The following is a 17,178-nucleotide window of genomic DNA, read 5'->3' as shown; positions in this document are numbered from 1 at the left end:
AACTTTTAGTTAGGTGAATGTGTCATGAATCATTCTAATCATAGTCTTTGGAATAACAACACAACAAATTATAACAATTTGAACTTGAACAGAAATGGAAAGCTTGAAATAACGTCAAGTTCCTGTCTGCAGCCTGCAGTGCAACTCTGTTTGGTTCGATCATCTTTCATAGGCATACATAATAGGAAATGTGTACGTATAGTAGTTGGTGCAGGATGGAGTATGTTGTGCGCTTCTCACTTGCGAGTCATACTCTTTGCGGTTAAAATTGACCGGACACCAGGAAAGCAGGTTTGAGGAATCAGTGGTCTGGTGTCTGCAAGTTAGACTCCGAGAAAACATATTTTCTTGTTTTCAAACAAGTGCGTGTGGGTGATTTCATTATCCAGTCAAATCGAGTCTGGGGTCTGCAATATACATACACGATAATATACAATAATATGGTATGATCATTATCCAGTGACATTATCGAGTAAATCACCATGCACACACACACACAGAGGGCACGCACGTGATGTATTAGACTATTAAAACTCAAAATTCAACATATTCTAAATCGTAAAAAATGCTTCTGTATGCTTATATTTATATAATTGGCTATAGTTACCTTAATCTATATCACTCAATGAGGAGGTCTACCTTTTTTTTCTGCAGATGTCAGCATAAATTTGATTATAATATTATAAGCTAAATAAAGTAAGCAATAAGTGACTTACATTTTAGACATAATATTGCTTGATTTTGTTTCACTCTTGCCACTGAAAACTTTCCCAGCCGGCATTTCAACGTTGATTCAATGTTGAACCAATGTCAGGTACCATGGTTGAATCACAGACGTTGATTCACCGTCTTACCTTCATCACGGGTGAATTATGGTCATTCTGCAGACCTTGGATCAATGCTGAATGAAGTGTTGATTTTGAAAAGTTAATCAGCGTTGATAACACGATGTTGTTTCACCGCCGTACCTTTCACCATGTATACATACACAAATGTTCAATTAGATCCTAGTTTGCATTTAGATCAACACAAGTACATGATAACGGCTAAAAATCAAATGACTGGCAGCAAGGGCTTTACAATCAACTTCAATAAACTACCACATGCTCAAAATTGTAACACAGCAGTTTTATTTTGGAAACATATTGTATAAAACAGATGAAAATAATCCTAAACTTTATTTTGCAGAGTATGCATGGACGTATTGTTAAAACATGTAGAATAACAATTCAAATTCAATAATATTTAAAGATTTTTGTCAAACAATTTTGAATATTTTTGCATATAAATGCATATTTTTTGCAGCACTTGCAAGAGAAACCCTTGTACCTTTATGACTGGAACCAGTTGATCTTTTATTTTGGTAATGTATCTCAAAGTAAAATTTGCTGAACAGTGAGAAGGGAACCTTCAACCAGGGAAGCTGTAACGGGAGGGAAGATTGGGACAATTCCAAGAGCCCAACCTTAGAGGGGGCACCCCGAGGGGGGGACTGTGTCTTTTTAAACCATGTGGAATGCGGCATGTGATTTTTAAGGCAGGGGACTTTAAAATTTTAGACCCAACAGCCTTGTGCATATACTGTGGTTGTGCTTCGGTGATCCTTGAAAGAGTCCCAGCTCCAGGTCCTTTCTGACGCCATCCTCTCCACTCTCTCCCACTTGTGCGCTTTCTGAAACAAAAACACCAAAAATAAATCCTTATATAATATCAACTTTGATATAGTCAAATACATTTAACTGAGAACTGAATACAAAATAAATCACACAATATTTTTCACTTTTCAGTTCAGTAACGGGGGTTGAAAACAAAGTGCACAACACTATTCATTAAACACTTATTTAATGAATTCAGATGTGCGTTTGCAATATTAACAAATTATTCAAAAGCAGTGTTTTCAGAGCCCCCAGTTACACTGTTTTAATACAGTGCTGTAAAATAAGTAAATCAAATTAAGTAAATTTTTATTAAATTAAGTTAACTCAAAACCTATCACAAAAGGTCAATGTATCTCTAGCAGAAGTGACAGTGCATTGTAACAGATAAACAATTTCTTACCAATGTTTCAAGAACAAGCTGGATCCTTAATGACTCTACAAGGGGAAAGAAGAAATGGTTGACTGAAAAGTTCTTAAAAAGCAGGATTTCATTTATAGCATTTCTTTAAACTAGTGGTTCTCAAACTTTTTATACCAACCACTTTCGAAAATATTTGTCTAAGTTCCACCATAATGACCAACATTACATTTCAGCATTGTAGTAGGCTAAACTATTCAGCGAAAGCTTTACAGTTTAAAAATGAGGCAGTTTTATTCCTAATAAGAATAGTTATTGCTGTCAGCCACTTTAACATTGTAAAGACACAGAACATTAACACTGCACTGTGCTTACATACAGGTAACGTAAATGAAAGACTTGAAGATTAAATTAAAATGTATTAACATTTGCTTCAAAGAGGGCCACACGACATTTCCGGGGGTTAGTGTTCAGTCTCCAGGTGTCTCCAGTCTCTCCGAGTGCATCACATGATCCCCTGGCTGAAACTCCTGTGGTTGAGCTGCCCTGTTGTAGTGGCACTGCTGGGCCTGCTGGGCTTTCGTGAGGTGTTCCCGGACTAATGGCATGACCCTGTCAATCCGTCCCCTCATCTCCCTAACGTGTTCGATAGTAGACCGATGAGCCGCCAGCTGTTGTTCCCATGCCTCTTTTGTGACATCTAACAGGCCACGAGGTTGCCATCCAAACAAGAGCTCAAAGTGGGTGAACCCAGTAGAGGCCTGGGAGACTTCTCTGATGCCAAAGAAGATGTATGTCAACACTCGGTCCCAGTCCTGTTTGTCGTCTAAGGCCACAAAACAGAGCATCTTCTTCAACATCTGGTTAAATCGCTCGACCAGCTCATCGGTCTGGGGGTGGTAAACTGTGGTCTTCAGCTGTTTTATCTTCAGGAGACGACAGAGGTCAGCCATTAAAGGGATGCCCTGGTCAGTCAATATCTCAGTGGGGATGCCAACTCGACTACAGAGGAGGAACAATTCATCGGCGATGGCTTTGGATGTGGCATAGCGAAAGGGGACTGCCCCGGGCGGACTTAGGCAGTGGCCTGACCAATTCCATCCATATACGCTCGAAGTCCACCTCTATGATAGACAGGGGGATCAGCGGGCTGGGGGGAGGTGTCCGTGGAGATATCCGTTGGCAGGTTGGACAAGCTTTACAAAACCATTTTACATCAGCTTCCAGGCCTGGCAAGTGGAACCGATCACGGATCCGTTGTATGGTGTTTTGCGCCCGCAAGTGGCTACTCATTGGATGAGAGTGTGCCAACTCCATCACTGTCTCAGTCTTTGTCCGGGGCACAACTAGCAGTTTTTTTCCCTCACCTCTTCGCTGTGCGACACAGTAAAGTAGGCCATTCTGGACAACAACGTGAGGAACTGGATGAGGCGGCGGCTGGTTCTCCTTCTCCTTGATCACTCTTACTTGTGACCAGTAATGTATTAACCGATCTTCCCCATGTTGTTCCTTTGCAAATGCCCCCCTCCCGTCACCTGTTGGAACACATCAAAATAGAGGTTTGCATTTTGGGAGGGGGACTCACCATCTCTGGCACTGTCTGAGGCTGGCAAGCGGGCCTTATATTTCCATTCATGAAACAACTGTGCCGCACAAATCAGTGAAAGCACCACTCGGGCTAGAATCACTTTCCGCAGCTCATTGTAGGAATCGAGCTCTCTTCTGCGAAGTTCTCCTCGAAGTCCCTCCTGCACCTGAACGAACAAATACAAATCGCAGTTTGAACATACATAAAGATGTGAAAGAGCCCAATTCAGCAATGCAGTGTTCTGGTATTCAGGGCTCACACAGAGAGAGGCATCTCAAAACACTTGAACAACGAGTTTGCATCTTTTTGCTCTTGTGCCGACAAATACATTACATACAACATATGTCAAAATACCCACCTTGGAAAGTATGCTCAAAAAAACCTGTCAGTTATTTCTTAAGTGAAAGTAAACAGTTGAGGAAAAAAATTATTTTGGATGCCTTCATCGTCTCTTAAAGTGACTGTGCCTAATTTAGCTACTAGCTGCTGTAATGTTAATCCAAGAAAATGAAAGAAAATCACTCCCTGCTCTTGACTGAATTACTTTGCAGTTTTAACAAGAATTTATGCACAGTCAAACCAAAAATTATTCAGACACCAGACATAATTTATATATATAATGACAAATGACAAATTTATTTAAGTGAGTAGGCTATAGCAAAATTAAGCGAACTGTGACATATTATACCCAAAGAATCTTCATACAGTGAACTACTAGAGAAATTGATAAAAATTATATATATATATATATATATATATATATATATATATATATATATATATATATATATATATATAAAATTGGGACCAAATTATACCTTAAAAACAGTACCTTATAAAGCACCATGTATTGCTTATGTTTTTTTTTTTTTTCTGAATTGCTAATGCAACCTCACACCACAGTCAGAACAACATGAAGCATTGCTTGGTAAGGCCGGGCATACACTGTGCGATTTTCATCCAATTTTGAGCCGAATTCTGACTCGTGCAACTCTTGTTTGTGTCAGCCGATTTTCTGCATTTTCGTGCGTCGTCTGTCGTGCAGTGTACAAGGGGAAACGAGAGGCGATTAACCTCTCCCGACCGGCAATCGGTTGGTTGGATGGATTTCTGACATGTCCAAAATTTTGGTCGCCTCTCATGAGGTATCACACTATTGAAGCACGGCTACGAACCGATTTTCCACGTTTCCCTCACTGCGCATGTGCAAAACCATAAACGAAACCATGGTGACACGCGTGTAGTGTGGACTGAAGTGACTGAGGGATAACTTGTGGAGTTATGGCAAAGAAAAATAAAAGAGGGAAGAAAACGCCTGCTAACCTCCAGTTCGCGTTGCAAAATGGATAGACCATATTGGCCACGTCTTCCGAGACACCTGCACATCTAGATACGCCGACGCCTTTTTTTTTTTTTTTGCTGTGCGCCGCGCACATGCTTAATCTGGCTGGAGTTAATAGCGTAAACTGTTGCACAGAGACCGCCGATTTTTTAACTTCATTCAGACTTTGTTCAACTTCTGCTGGAAATCCACAGCTAGATGGAAGGTGGTAACTGCAGGTTTGTAGCCTAATGAAAACCACCGCATTGAGACACTAAAATCTCTCTCTGACATGGTGTTTAAATCGCACAGTGTATGCCCGGCCTTACCAAGCAATGCTTCATTTTGTTCTGACTGTGGTGTGAGGTTGCATTAGCAATTCAGAAAAAAAAAAAACATAAGCAATACATGGTGCTTTATAAGGTACTGTTTTTAAGGTATAATTTGGTCCCAATTATATATATATATATATATATATATATACAGTATTGTTCAAAATAATAGCAGTACAATGTGACTAACCAGAATAATCAAGGTTTTTCGTATATTTTTTTATTGCTACGTGGCAAACAAGTTACCAGTAGGTTCAGTAGATTCTCAGAAAACAAACAAGACCCAGCATTCATGATATGCACGCTCTTAAGGCTGTGCAATTGGGCAATTAGTTGAATTAGTTGAAAGGGGTGTGTTCAAAAAAATAGCAGTGTGGCATTCAATCACTGAGGTCATCAATTTTGTGAACAAACAGGTGTGAATCAGGTGGCCCCTATTTAAGGATGAAGCCAACACTTGTTGAACATGCATTTGAAAGCTGAGGAAAATGGGTCGTTCAAGACATTGTTCAGAAGAACAGCGTACTTTGATTAAAAAGTTGATTAGAGAGGGGAAAACCTATAAAGAGGTGCAAAAAATGATAGGCTGTTCAGCTAAAATGATCTCCAATGCCTTAAAATGGAGAGCAAAACCAGAGAGACGTGGAAGAAAACGGAAGACAACCATCAAAATGGATAGAAGAATAACCAGAATGGCAAAGGCTCAGCCAATGATCACCTCCAGGATGATCAAAGACAGTCTGGAGTTACCTGTAAGTACTGTGACAGTTAGAAGACGTCTGTGTGAAGCTAATCTATTTTCAAGAATCCCCCGCAAAGTCCCTCTGTTAAAAAAAAGGCATGTGCAGAAGAGGTTACAATTTGCCAAAGAACACATCAACTGGCCTAAAGAGAAATGGAGGAACATTTTGTGGACTGATGAGAGTAAAATTGTTCTTTTTGGGTCCAAGGGCCACAGGCAGTTTGTGAGACGACCCCCAAACTCTGAATTCAAGCCACAGTACACAGTGAAGACAGTGAAGCATGGAGGTGCAAGCATCATGATATGGGCATGTTTCTCCTACTATGGTGTTGGGCCTATTTATCGCATACCAGGGATCATGGATCAGTTTGCATATGTTAAAATACTTGAAGAGGTCATGTTGCCCTATGCTGAAGAGGACATGCCCTTGAAATGGTTGTTTCAACAAGACAATGACCCAAAACACACTAGTAAACGGGCAAAGTCTTGGTTCCAAACCAACAAAATTAATGTTATGGAGTGGCCAGCCCAATCTCCAGACCTTAATCCAATTGAGAACTTGTGGGGTGATATCAAAAATGCTGTTTCTGAAGCAAAACCAAGAAATGTGAATGAATTGTGGAATGTTGTTAAAGAATCATGGAGTGGAATAACAGCTGAGAGGTGCCACAAGTTGGTTGACTCCATGCCACACAGATGTCAAGCAGTTTTAAAAAACTGTGGTCATACAACTAAATATTAGTTTAGTGATTCACAGGATTGCTAAATCCCAGGAAAAAAAAATGTTTGTACAAAATAGTTTTGAGTTTGTACAGTCAAAGGTAGACACTGCTATTTTTTTGAACACACCCCTTTCAACTAATTGCCCAATTGCACAGCCTTAAGAGCGTGCATATCATGAATGCTGGGTCTCGTTTGTTTTCTGACAATCTACTGAACCTACTGGTAACTTGTTTGCCACGTAGAAATAAAAAATATACTAAAAACCTTGATTATTCTGGTTAGTCACATTGTACTGCTATTATTTTGAACAATACTGTATATATATGACACCAGGTCTCTCTCTGACATATATATGACACCAGGTGGGCTGCGCATGCACAGGCCACCAAGGCACTGTTTAGAAATTATGCCAATATTCAAGAGTCACTGATGAACATTGCAGAAGACAGCAAACAGAACCCGACAACACAAAATGATGCTTGGTCACTGCATAAAAAAATGAAAGCTTGAGACTGCTTTTCTTTGCACTATGTGGAATTATGTTTTCCAACGCCACTAAAATTGAAAAAAGTTAGGCATGTTCTATGAAGTTCTATTCATGTATTTTTGCTAGAATACTAAATTACATCTAATGATCTTTAAAATGCCATGGTAATGAGAAAATGCTTATTTAATTTTGTTATATATTATTCTCTAAGATTGTAATTTATGTGATGTAGTAGACATACTGTAGGTCAAAGTCAGCCTAACACTGCCTTTATGTATACAATATGTCAGCACTTACCAATAACAGTTTTTTTTAAGATTTATACACTCATAGATTTAGCTATTTATATGTAATACAAATTATTTGTTATGATTGCAACCTTAGAAGCTATTTGATTGTTTTTCAATATGTTTTCCAGGTAAATAAGTGTTTTATTCTCATTCTGACCAAGACATTTGTGCATTGCAATAAACACATGATCACTTTGAACTTTTTTAATCACTATTTATTTATTAGAAAAACTTTTTCAAGCTTCAATCAGTGGTCATATAAATAAATTATAACATTGTTTTAACATGTAACACTGTATACTGTACTAGTCACCTGGCGAAAAATGACTTTAAATAGAAACAAAATGATACATACACAAGCTATGTATTAGAGCTACACAAATCTGGATAAACTGAGAACAAAAATAGAGATCACGATTCTAAACAAACAACTAAACAAAATAACATAATTTATGTTAATTGCTGAAGTCTATAAAAATGTTTAATTAATCTGAATAATTTATAAAAAAAAAAACTTGGGTTTGAATGAATGATTCAATTCCTCAATCAAATACACTTGTTTGATAGATGAATCAGCACTTTTGAACAAATCTCCTGAACGAACGATTCAATGACAAATGTTTTTTTTTTTTTTTTTTTTTTTTTTTTTTAAGTAATGTATAGAAGGTAGGGCCCGAAAGTGACTCAAGCCCAGGGGCCCCCACCACCCTAAGTCCTGCCCTGTGGACACCTACTTGACCAAACTTGGAAAAAAAAAAAACGTAAACATTGTTTAAATAGCACAAATAAATAAAAAAAATGAACTAACATACAAATTAAACAGTTTCAAACAAGGCCCACTGGTAAAACCTTCACTGGGGCCCCGCTGACCCCAGCTACTGCCCTGGGTTGGCTTGTCGGTGATTCTTCCCAAATTATGCCCACATTCTCCACCAGTGTAATGGGGTGAAGAATCACATGACAAGGGGAATTCAATAAAGGCCATGGAGGGTGAACTTATTGAAGGAAAAACCATGTTAAATGTGTCTGGGTGAAGGGTGCTAGTGCTCCGCCGTCTGTATTCCGTGCTTCCAAGTACAGGGTGTCTGTGCTGTGCTAACACACTGGGGCTGGCCGGTCTCACACTGCTTTCTGGAAGTGCGGAAGAGTGCAAGTTATTGTGGAGTCTTCTGGAGACAAGTCTCACAAGTGTGTGTGACACGGTGGCTTTTGTAGTCATCCTTTGATGAGCCTCAGCTGTGGCCGGCCAGCCGGTGCTGAGTGTGCGCAGGTGTTTATCCTTGGTTTCCAGGACAACGCTGATGAGTGCTCAGGTAATGCATCACAATATATATTCATGATTTCTAGTATTTGTACAGGCTTTACATTTTTTTTCAATATTGTAATTCATTTAATTTTATCTTTGAAGCAGATTTGTGACAAGATATCATTCATTAAAGTTTCTTAATGCTCAGTTCACACTACAAAGTTTTAGCCATGATTTTCACCCCCTGACAGGTTTTACGAAATCACAGACATCGAAAATTGGAGGCCTCTGAAATCGGAGGCAAATTGGTGCTTGTACACAAGTAATAATCACAACATGTGTCAGGAATTCAAAATCCTGGTGTGTTAAATAAGTTCTGACTGAAAATACATTGGCAATGACCTACAGTAAATGAGAGAGCAAGATACAGGGCAGCGGGAACTTTGGGTAGGAATTATAGACCACAATAGCAGCAAGCATGGCTTCGGTTTTGGAGAAAGTCTCCTTCTCTGTCTATTTGGAACCAAGAAATGGAGGAAAGTTTAGTTAAAAATTGGTATCACAAACTTATTGTGGGACTTATTTTAATAACATTTTCAGTCTCGCGCAAGAACTCTGATCTCACGTGTGACACTGCATTATTTCATTATCACTTTTCATGTGTGTTTGGAAGTGAAACATAGTTTGCAGTTGGGGTGGCCAATTTTTACCATTTTCACAGGACACGTCCTGGCCAGGATTTCTATATTGCCTAAAATGTCCAGGTTTTGGCTTTGGTTTCCTGTTTTCATACTTAATGATGGTAATGATCATTTGACCAGTAACATGCAGACATTGTACGTAATCGACAGATCGTGGTGCATGAGAAGTTGGGATCTACAGAGAGCGGTCAAAGCGATGCAAATACGTGTAAATTTTATTGTTGGACTGGAAGCAGCACTGAGCAGACTGATCTCTGTATGACATCAAAGTAACGTGAGAGCGATTCAAAAGCACAAGAAGCCATCTGCTCTCTAGAGCTCTCACTGTACTTCATACAACAGTTAGTCTTTGCAGTGCAAACAAAGCCAAAGCGTGGATATTTTTGGCCATATAAAAATCCTGGCCAGGACGTGTCCTGCGAAAAGGGCACGATTGGCCACCCTATTTGCAGTGTTTTGACTGTTGCTACACCTGTGTGCCATCAATGCATGTGCAAAATGCTCTTGCCAAAGATCAAGTCCTGTAGTTGAGGAATCTGGGTCAGGTTGAAAGGCTACTAATTCAAATGGATTAACTGTGCAAGGATTGATAACCTTGAGAAGAAAAGCCAGATTTGTCCAAAGAGAGGCCCTGAAGTAATCTGCTTTCCATCTCAAACATTCTCGCTCACTGACAAATTATGTAGCTTGCTCACTCTTTTGATTTTCCATAATGATCTTAGATCTGCCTGGGTCAATGTTCCAAACGGCAAATGACTGTAGAACCAAAGGAAGATCCCAGGATGGTGATTATAATTTATTATCTAAAGGAGTATGACTATGAACAGTGGAACAGTGGGTTTAATATTCCTTTAGATTTATATGATAATAGAACAAAAAGCTACTCACCAATTCTGTATGCATCCAAAAGCATTGGAATACAAGCTGTTAACAAATATAAACTAGTAATTAGAATAATATAAACAAAACTAACCACTTACTGAAGTATATGGGGAACCAGTTGCCTGCACTATACTGTATAGTGCTGATTGGGGAAATTATTCCAAATATCAGTCTATATATGTCACACTCTCCCTAGGAGGGAATGAAGAATGAGGGGTCGCTGGAGTAATCACAAACAAGTCTTTAATAATCCATACGGAGAAGTAGAAAACAAGGGAGACATCTAATAAGTATAACTGACAAAAACAAACTGAAAGGACAGGGGCTTTTTAACATAGGATAATTGGGAAAACACGTGCAAGAAATGACTAATTAAAGGGAACACAGCACACATGGGGAGGAAAAACACAACAAAATTAGTCCAGGGTGGGAGGAGTAATGGAGGAGGGATGGCCACTGACTCCAGGGGGCCAATCAACGGAAGCAGAGCAGGTGGAGGAGAAGCCACAGGCTGAGGTGGTAGCCGAGGGCTCCGGTGACCAAGGTGGAGCTGGCAGGAGGAAAGGGCTCAACGGAGCCGGTGGGTTGAAGCAACGAGGCGCAGCAAGAAAAAAGTGATTCAGAGGCAATGGTGTGTTGAAACCTGACCAAGGTGGAGCCAGAAGGGATGAGGGAGCCTAGTGGTGCTGATGGATTGATGGGTGATGGTGGACACGGGGGGAACTAGGAGCCGAGGTAGAGCCGCTAGGTCTACGGACCGAGGCGGAGTCCGGGAGGCAGAAGGGAGGGGTATTCCAACCACAGCGATGATGGAGGATGGCAGTCCCAAGGGGCTCGCGCTGTAATGATGGTGAGCTGAGGGTGAGCAGAGGGGCTGGTAGGGTGGGAATTTTGGAGGAGCGGCAACTGGAGGGCGCTTTCTAGGAGTGGGCACTAGAGGGTGCTTTCTAGGAGTGGGCACTAGAGGGTGCACTGAGCAGGATTCGGAGGCTGGAGCCCTCCTCTCTTCATTTTGGCCCTCTTGCTGGGCTATACTCAGCTCACACTCAGCCATGATGCAGGGGGCAGAGCTCCTTTCCGCGCTCACACCATACACGGCTTGCTCCTCCGTGGTGGCCACTGTTGCCGGCTCTCGCACCTGGTCTGACGGGATTGGCTAAATTTCCGGGGTGATCCTCTGCTCAGTTGATTGGCCTTGCTCTGGCTTGCGGATTGTGGCGGGAAATGGCTCTCCATCATGGGTGGGCTCAGGGTTATGCTCCGTACTACAGCGAGATGGTGGGCTGGGCTCTGGGTCCAGAGTGGATCCGACAAGATCATTTACGGGGCAGATCGTGAGTCTATTCCATGAAGGCGGCGAATTCCAACTGAGGAACCAGTCTCAGAAGAGGTGAGAAAGGCAAAGAGGTTTTATAGCGAACCAACCACTCAGTGTCACTCACCTGACTTTGTTTACAAAAGGTCTCAGAAGGGCAGCAAAATGGTGTCATTCAAGGTAAGGCATCTTACTTCCAAGTTGAAAAATAAGGTGAATATATTATTGTATTATTATTATTAATCTACAATTTTAACTAAATAATAATAATAATAATAATAATAATAAATAAGAAGTTAAATTTGTCACAACAATGGTTTTTTGATTTTAGCCTATATACAGCCATATAGTGGCTACTGATATTTTCTATATTTGTATGCCATCATGTGCTACCATATGTCTCCAAAAGTCATCAGATTTTTTTAGGTTTTGGCTGTCTGTTTTTTTTTTTGTAAAATAAATATTCAATGAAACATAACAAATTCTCATTTTACATAATAATATGATACTTTTAGAGCTAAATAAATAATAATAATAAAAAATGCATGACTTATCAAAGACAGTGATATGCCCGCAAAAGATCAATTAAGGTTAAATTAAAACATGCTTTTGAGGTTTGAGCAAACCAACATGCAATGTGTTTTTGGGAATTTTATTTTATTTCATTTTATTTATTAATTTTTCACAGTGCTGAAAGTTATAGGTTGTTAGAGTAGAAATCACTTTATGGCAAATTTGATAATGTTTCACGTCAATGTGTATTTTGACAAAAAAAAATAAATAAAATACTTCTGCGTCTAGTGTGAATGCTTTAATTTGTTGACATGAGTACCATAAAATATATGCGGTACTTACAAATCCATTGTGAAAATGACTTAAGAGGAAGAGTTCTGTTGTAATGAGTAAAGATGTCCGTGATGGAATTAATAGTTGTGTTTTGCCTTACTTTTATGTGGTTAGGCTACAGGCGGTGCTCTTTCTCCAGCTCTCACCCACAGTTGTGATTTCACAGCAGCAACAACAATTATAAAAAGGTCTAGTTTTATGTGATCATTATTTCTTCTCTCGTGATCTCTACATAATTAAACACTGTATAAATAATTTGTGAATGGAAAAACTACCAAAGAAGATGAATGGTACAAATAGTTTTTTTTTTTTACATGAATTTGTAAAACATCACAAATATTGGACTATTATATAAAATCTTATTTTATTAATTTATCTAAAACTCAAACATGCTTAATGAAAGATTAAAGGTGCTGTAGGGAACTTTTGTAAAAAAAATATATTTTTATATATATTTATTAAACCTGTCATTATGTCCTGACAGTAGAATATGAGACAGATAATCTGTGAAAAAAAATCAAGCTCCTCTGGCCCCTCCCACTGGTCCTATTGCCATTTGCAGAAACTCCATCGCTCCCGGTAAAAAATAACCAATCAGAGCTGCGGTCCGTAACTTTTTTTTTGTTCAAAATGTAGAAAAATGTATATAATAAGCGAGTACACCATGAATCCACTTTCCAAACCGTGTTTTTAGCTTGTCCTGAATCACTAGGGTGCACCTATAATAAGTGTTTATATTCGGACTATTTTAGATTGCTTCGGGGATACCGCGGCAGAATAACCCAGTACCTTTGTGATTCTTCATAGACATAAACAGAGAGAAGTAGTTCCGGCTATGATGTTCTTCCGCAAGACACAAGCAGTTCTGTTTATTTACCGCTAGAGCGTCAAAAGTTCCCTACCGCAGCTTTAAATACCGGTATTATTATTATTATTATTATTATTATTATTATTTCATTTGAAGTTTTTCATTCATTTATTTATTTATTTTTTACAATACATAGTACATGCTAAGTTTCACATGTTATCAGAAACCTGTAAAACTATATATAAGCTATATCAGGTGTGAATGTTGACCCAATAAAATAAAAATGTCTTATAAATTAAACTGTTGGCATGAAAGCTGTGTGTGTGCGTTTCAGAGGGCTTTTGATTGTACTTTACCCATTAAATGTTTTTTGGTATTTTGCTCTGGTCTAAAAACTAAAATAAAACACTTAGGAGCGAAAATACAGAGAATCAGACCAAAGCTTGAAGCTAAAATGGCAAATATCTCCACAGCTACAGTAAATTTCCCAGGAGAGCTAACATAAGCTGGAACAAATGTGATCCATACAGCACAGAAGATGAGCATACTGAATGTGATGAACTTAGCCTCATTGAAGTTATCAGGCAGCTTTCTGGCAAGAAAAGCTAAAACAAAGCAAAAGAAAGCTAAGAGGCCAATATAACCCAGTACAGCCCAGAAACCTATTGCTGATCCTAAACCACATTCTAGAATGATCTTTTCTTTGTAGTGTTGCATATTGTTGTAAGGAAACGGGGGGGATATTGTTAACCAAAGCACACATATAAGTATCTGTACAAGAGTGAAACCCAAAACACTGAGTCTCTGTTGAGGAGGTCCAAACCATTTCATAACATTACTTCCTGGAAGTGTTGCCCTGAAAGCCATTAACACCACTATTGTTTTCCCCAGAACACAGGAGATACAGAGGACAAAAGTGATTCCAAATGCTGTGTGACGCAACATACAGGACAACTCAGTGGGCCGACCAATGAAAGTAAGTGAACAGAGAAAACACAGAGCCAGTGAGAAAAGCAGTAGGAAGCTCAGCTCTGAGTTGTTGGCTTTTACTATCGGAGAGGTCCTGTTTTTGTAGAAAACTAAAGCCATGCTCAAAGCTACTAAAGCTCCGGCTAAAGAGAAAACACCGAGGATGATACTGAGGATCTCATCCCAGGCAAGAAACTCCACTGTTTTTGGAAGACATTTGTCCTTTTCTTTGTTGGGCCAGTACTCAGGATGGCATGGATAGCAATCTACAGAATCTGGAAAATTGAATTAATAGCTAAATTACACCTAGACGTTTTAGCCCTGTGATGGATTGTGAAAATGTAAAATTGATTGATAAATGGCTTAGTGTTAAATTACACATAGATGTTTTACCCCTGTGAAGGATTGTGAAAATGTAAAATTGATAGAGAAAAGGCTTGGTGGAGCAGGGTTGCTTTAAGCCTACAAAAAAATAAAATAAAAATAAAATAAAAAAACAGCACCTGTCTCATTGCTGATCTCTCCTTCAGCACAGTTAATGCAGTCATAACAGCAGACAGGTTTTCCTTTTTGCACAGCTTTCCTCGTACCTGGAGGACAGCTATCACTGCACACAGACACAGGCACCTGCAGGTGACAAGTACACACATGATTCATATATAGGCCTATTCAGTGTTACATAGAAACATAAAACATTGTATACCATTTCTTTTCCATCGTTCCAAATAATAGCTTTACTCAGGCTGAATTCTTGGCCTTTAGGTTGAGACGAATCATAATGGCCCACTGTCACAAAATCAATTGAACCGTCTCCCTGAAGCTGCCAATTTACAAGTTCATAGGTTGCCACAGGGTCTCCATTGATATCAAACGAAATATGATAATTGTTTTGAGTGAAGTTTACTTGCTTAAGCTTATCAAAAACCTACAGGAGGGACAAACAAAATCAAGATGGATTTGTGTGTGTGTGTGTGTGTGTGTATGTACGTGAGTATATATATTTGAAGAGTTCAGATGCAAAAGCCTCTTAATGCCATCTGAAATTTTAATCTAAAATTAGGGTTTGAGTCATTTTACTTTAATGGCAATGTGCAGGTCCTTTTCTAGGCTATTAAAGTGAAATAACTGAACATAAATATAGGAGCCTGATAAAAATCCTAATTTTACACAAAATGCACATATGAAGAAGCGTTTAATTAGATTACAACATTATCTTTATGTTTAAAAATCAGTTTGAGAACAACAAGAAATATTTACCTGCCGCGGTTCAACTTTCACGTTTTTGTCACAATGTTTTTTGTTACAGACGACAGCATCGAGGGCATGCGCTATAGCGTATGTGGCTTTGTACACCATGTTAGTGATCCGCAACTGTGATGTGTCTGTGTACGGGTTCTGTAAAGCGCGCAGGTTTTCTGTACCATCACATGCTCGCATCCCAGTAGAAGAACCTGTCTGCCGTTTTAGACTACAGCTGAATGAACTTTCCCAGAATTCTGTCAGCAGGGGAAATTTCAGTGCTTGTTGTGGAGACAGGTCAAGTAAAAAATTACGAAACCCCGGGATAACTGACCGCGGGATTCCAAAGCCTATAGCACCGATACACAAATTAAACCGCAGCATTTCTGGATCTGTAACCCACGCCTCGCTGCCGATCCACTGCATCGGGGGAGGAGGCTGCTGGCTCAACTCTTCTAAAAGGATTCTCATATCACCTGAGGCCAGGAAGGCAACTATTACACGAGCCATTGATCTACGAATGACATCCGCGACTCTTTTTAGTTTGCTGCGCGGCTGGGTCCTGTAGTAGGCCTCAGAATACTCCACGCAGATTCCCTCCTGCTCCGCAGCTTTCAGGAATGATGCCATGCCATTGTTCCCGTAGTCTGAATCACTGCGCACAGCTCCGATCCACGTCCATCCGAAGTGCTTGACCATCCGTGCCAGTGCTGCCGCTTGATGGTGATCACTGGGGATGGTCCTGAAAAAAGTAGGATACTGCCGCTTGTCACTGAGACACGCGCACGTTGCGTAATGACTCACCTATTGTGCACCGTGAAAGGAAAGGGGAAAAGTAAGCAACCCATAACAAAACACCAACGTTAATTACAAACGCTACATTCTAAGGCGCAGTCCACATGACGCATATTTACGTTCTTTCTGCGCTATTCTTAAAAGTTATTTTTACAGGAGCCCTAAATAAACAATTTTGGATATGGTACGTGACTATATTTTCTCTCACGTGTTCTTCAGACCAATACTATAATGTAAGTCCAAAAACATCTATCTATCTATTTATCTATGATGAAAGGAAAGAAAACACATTAAATTAAATTTTAAATGTATGCATTTAGCAGATGCTTTTATCCAAAGCGACTTACAGTGCATTTTTTTTTTTTTTTTTTTACCTAACATGTGTTCCCTGGGAATCAAACAATAAATCAAGCAATAAAACAAACAAAACATTAGTCATATTGAATCACACCTGTGGAATTTCAAATGGACCGAGAAGTCTTGAAATGCTTATCGATGGTGTGGAGCCAGATTCTGCTACTACTGCTGTAACAGCTGCAGACTTTGTACAGGAGTCAGTGTCGTTAAATATTAGATCTAGTCCATTGGCAAGCTGAAAGGCTACCTTGACTGCCATTGGCACAGAGGCACAAGAGTCATAAATATGATACCCTATAGTGATGCCAGGTAGGACATCAGAGCTGTTGTTGATCTCCTCGATGGCAAATTCAAACGCACGGACAAAGCGCATCTCTCTAAAACCCACACTGTTGAAATAGATGGAAAAAAAATATGTAACATATATTACATATATATTTAATCTATTATATTAAATCTATTTTATATTATATAATACATTAAATATATGGCAACATGAAAACAATTGCATATCCCATTTT

At 39.4% G+C, this 17,178-nt stretch overlaps 2 protein-coding genes across 2 annotated transcripts; both read right to left on the bottom strand.

Moving 5' to 3' along the window:
* Positions 1-1,109: 1,109 nt before the first annotated feature.
* Positions 1,110-17,030, bottom strand: LOC127977394 (extracellular calcium-sensing receptor-like). The gene is made up of 5 exons (XM_052582292.1): positions 16,752-17,030; positions 15,524-16,309; positions 14,770-14,893; positions 2,059-2,093; positions 1,110-1,672 (listed from the first exon to the last, which is right to left on the bottom strand). The coding sequence occupies exons 1-5, from the start codon at positions 17,028-17,030 to the stop codon at positions 1,556-1,558; spliced, it is 1,341 nt and encodes a 446-aa protein (XP_052438252.1). The 3' UTR covers positions 1,110-1,555.
* Positions 11,957-14,742, bottom strand: LOC127977409 (extracellular calcium-sensing receptor-like). The gene has a single exon (XM_052582312.1). The coding sequence runs from the start codon at positions 14,384-14,386 to the stop codon at positions 13,628-13,630; it is 759 nt and encodes a 252-aa protein (XP_052438272.1). The 5' UTR covers positions 14,387-14,742; the 3' UTR covers positions 11,957-13,627.
* Positions 17,031-17,178: the final 148 nt, after the last annotated feature.

The sequence above is a fragment of the Carassius gibelio genome, chromosome B18, assembly GCF_023724105.1.
Source record: "Carassius gibelio isolate Cgi1373 ecotype wild population from Czech Republic chromosome B18, carGib1.2-hapl.c, whole genome shotgun sequence".
Classification (NCBI taxonomy): domain Eukaryota; kingdom Metazoa; phylum Chordata; class Actinopteri; order Cypriniformes; family Cyprinidae; genus Carassius; species Carassius gibelio.
The sequence above is the reverse complement of the archived record's forward strand: the minus strand, read 5'-3'. Positions and strand labels throughout refer to the sequence as shown.

Excerpts from the sequence above, each read along its gene's own strand:
- LOC127977409 (XM_052582312.1), bottom strand. The coding sequence starts at position 14,386 with ATGGCTTTAGTTTTCTACAAAAACAGGACCTCTCCGATAGTAAAAGCC.
- LOC127977394 (XM_052582292.1), bottom strand. The coding sequence starts at position 17,030 with ATGCGCTTTGTCCGTGCGTTTGAATTTGCCATCGAGGAGATCAACAAC. Across the intron at positions 16,310-16,751 it reads GTCCATTTGAAATTCCACAG|GTGAGTCATTACGCAACGTG; the intron begins GTGTGATTCAAT and ends GGTGCACAATAG. Across the intron at positions 1,673-2,058 it reads AGCTTGTTCTTGAAACATTG|AAAGCGCACAAGTGGGAGAG; the intron begins GTAAGAAATTGT and ends TTTTTGTTTCAG.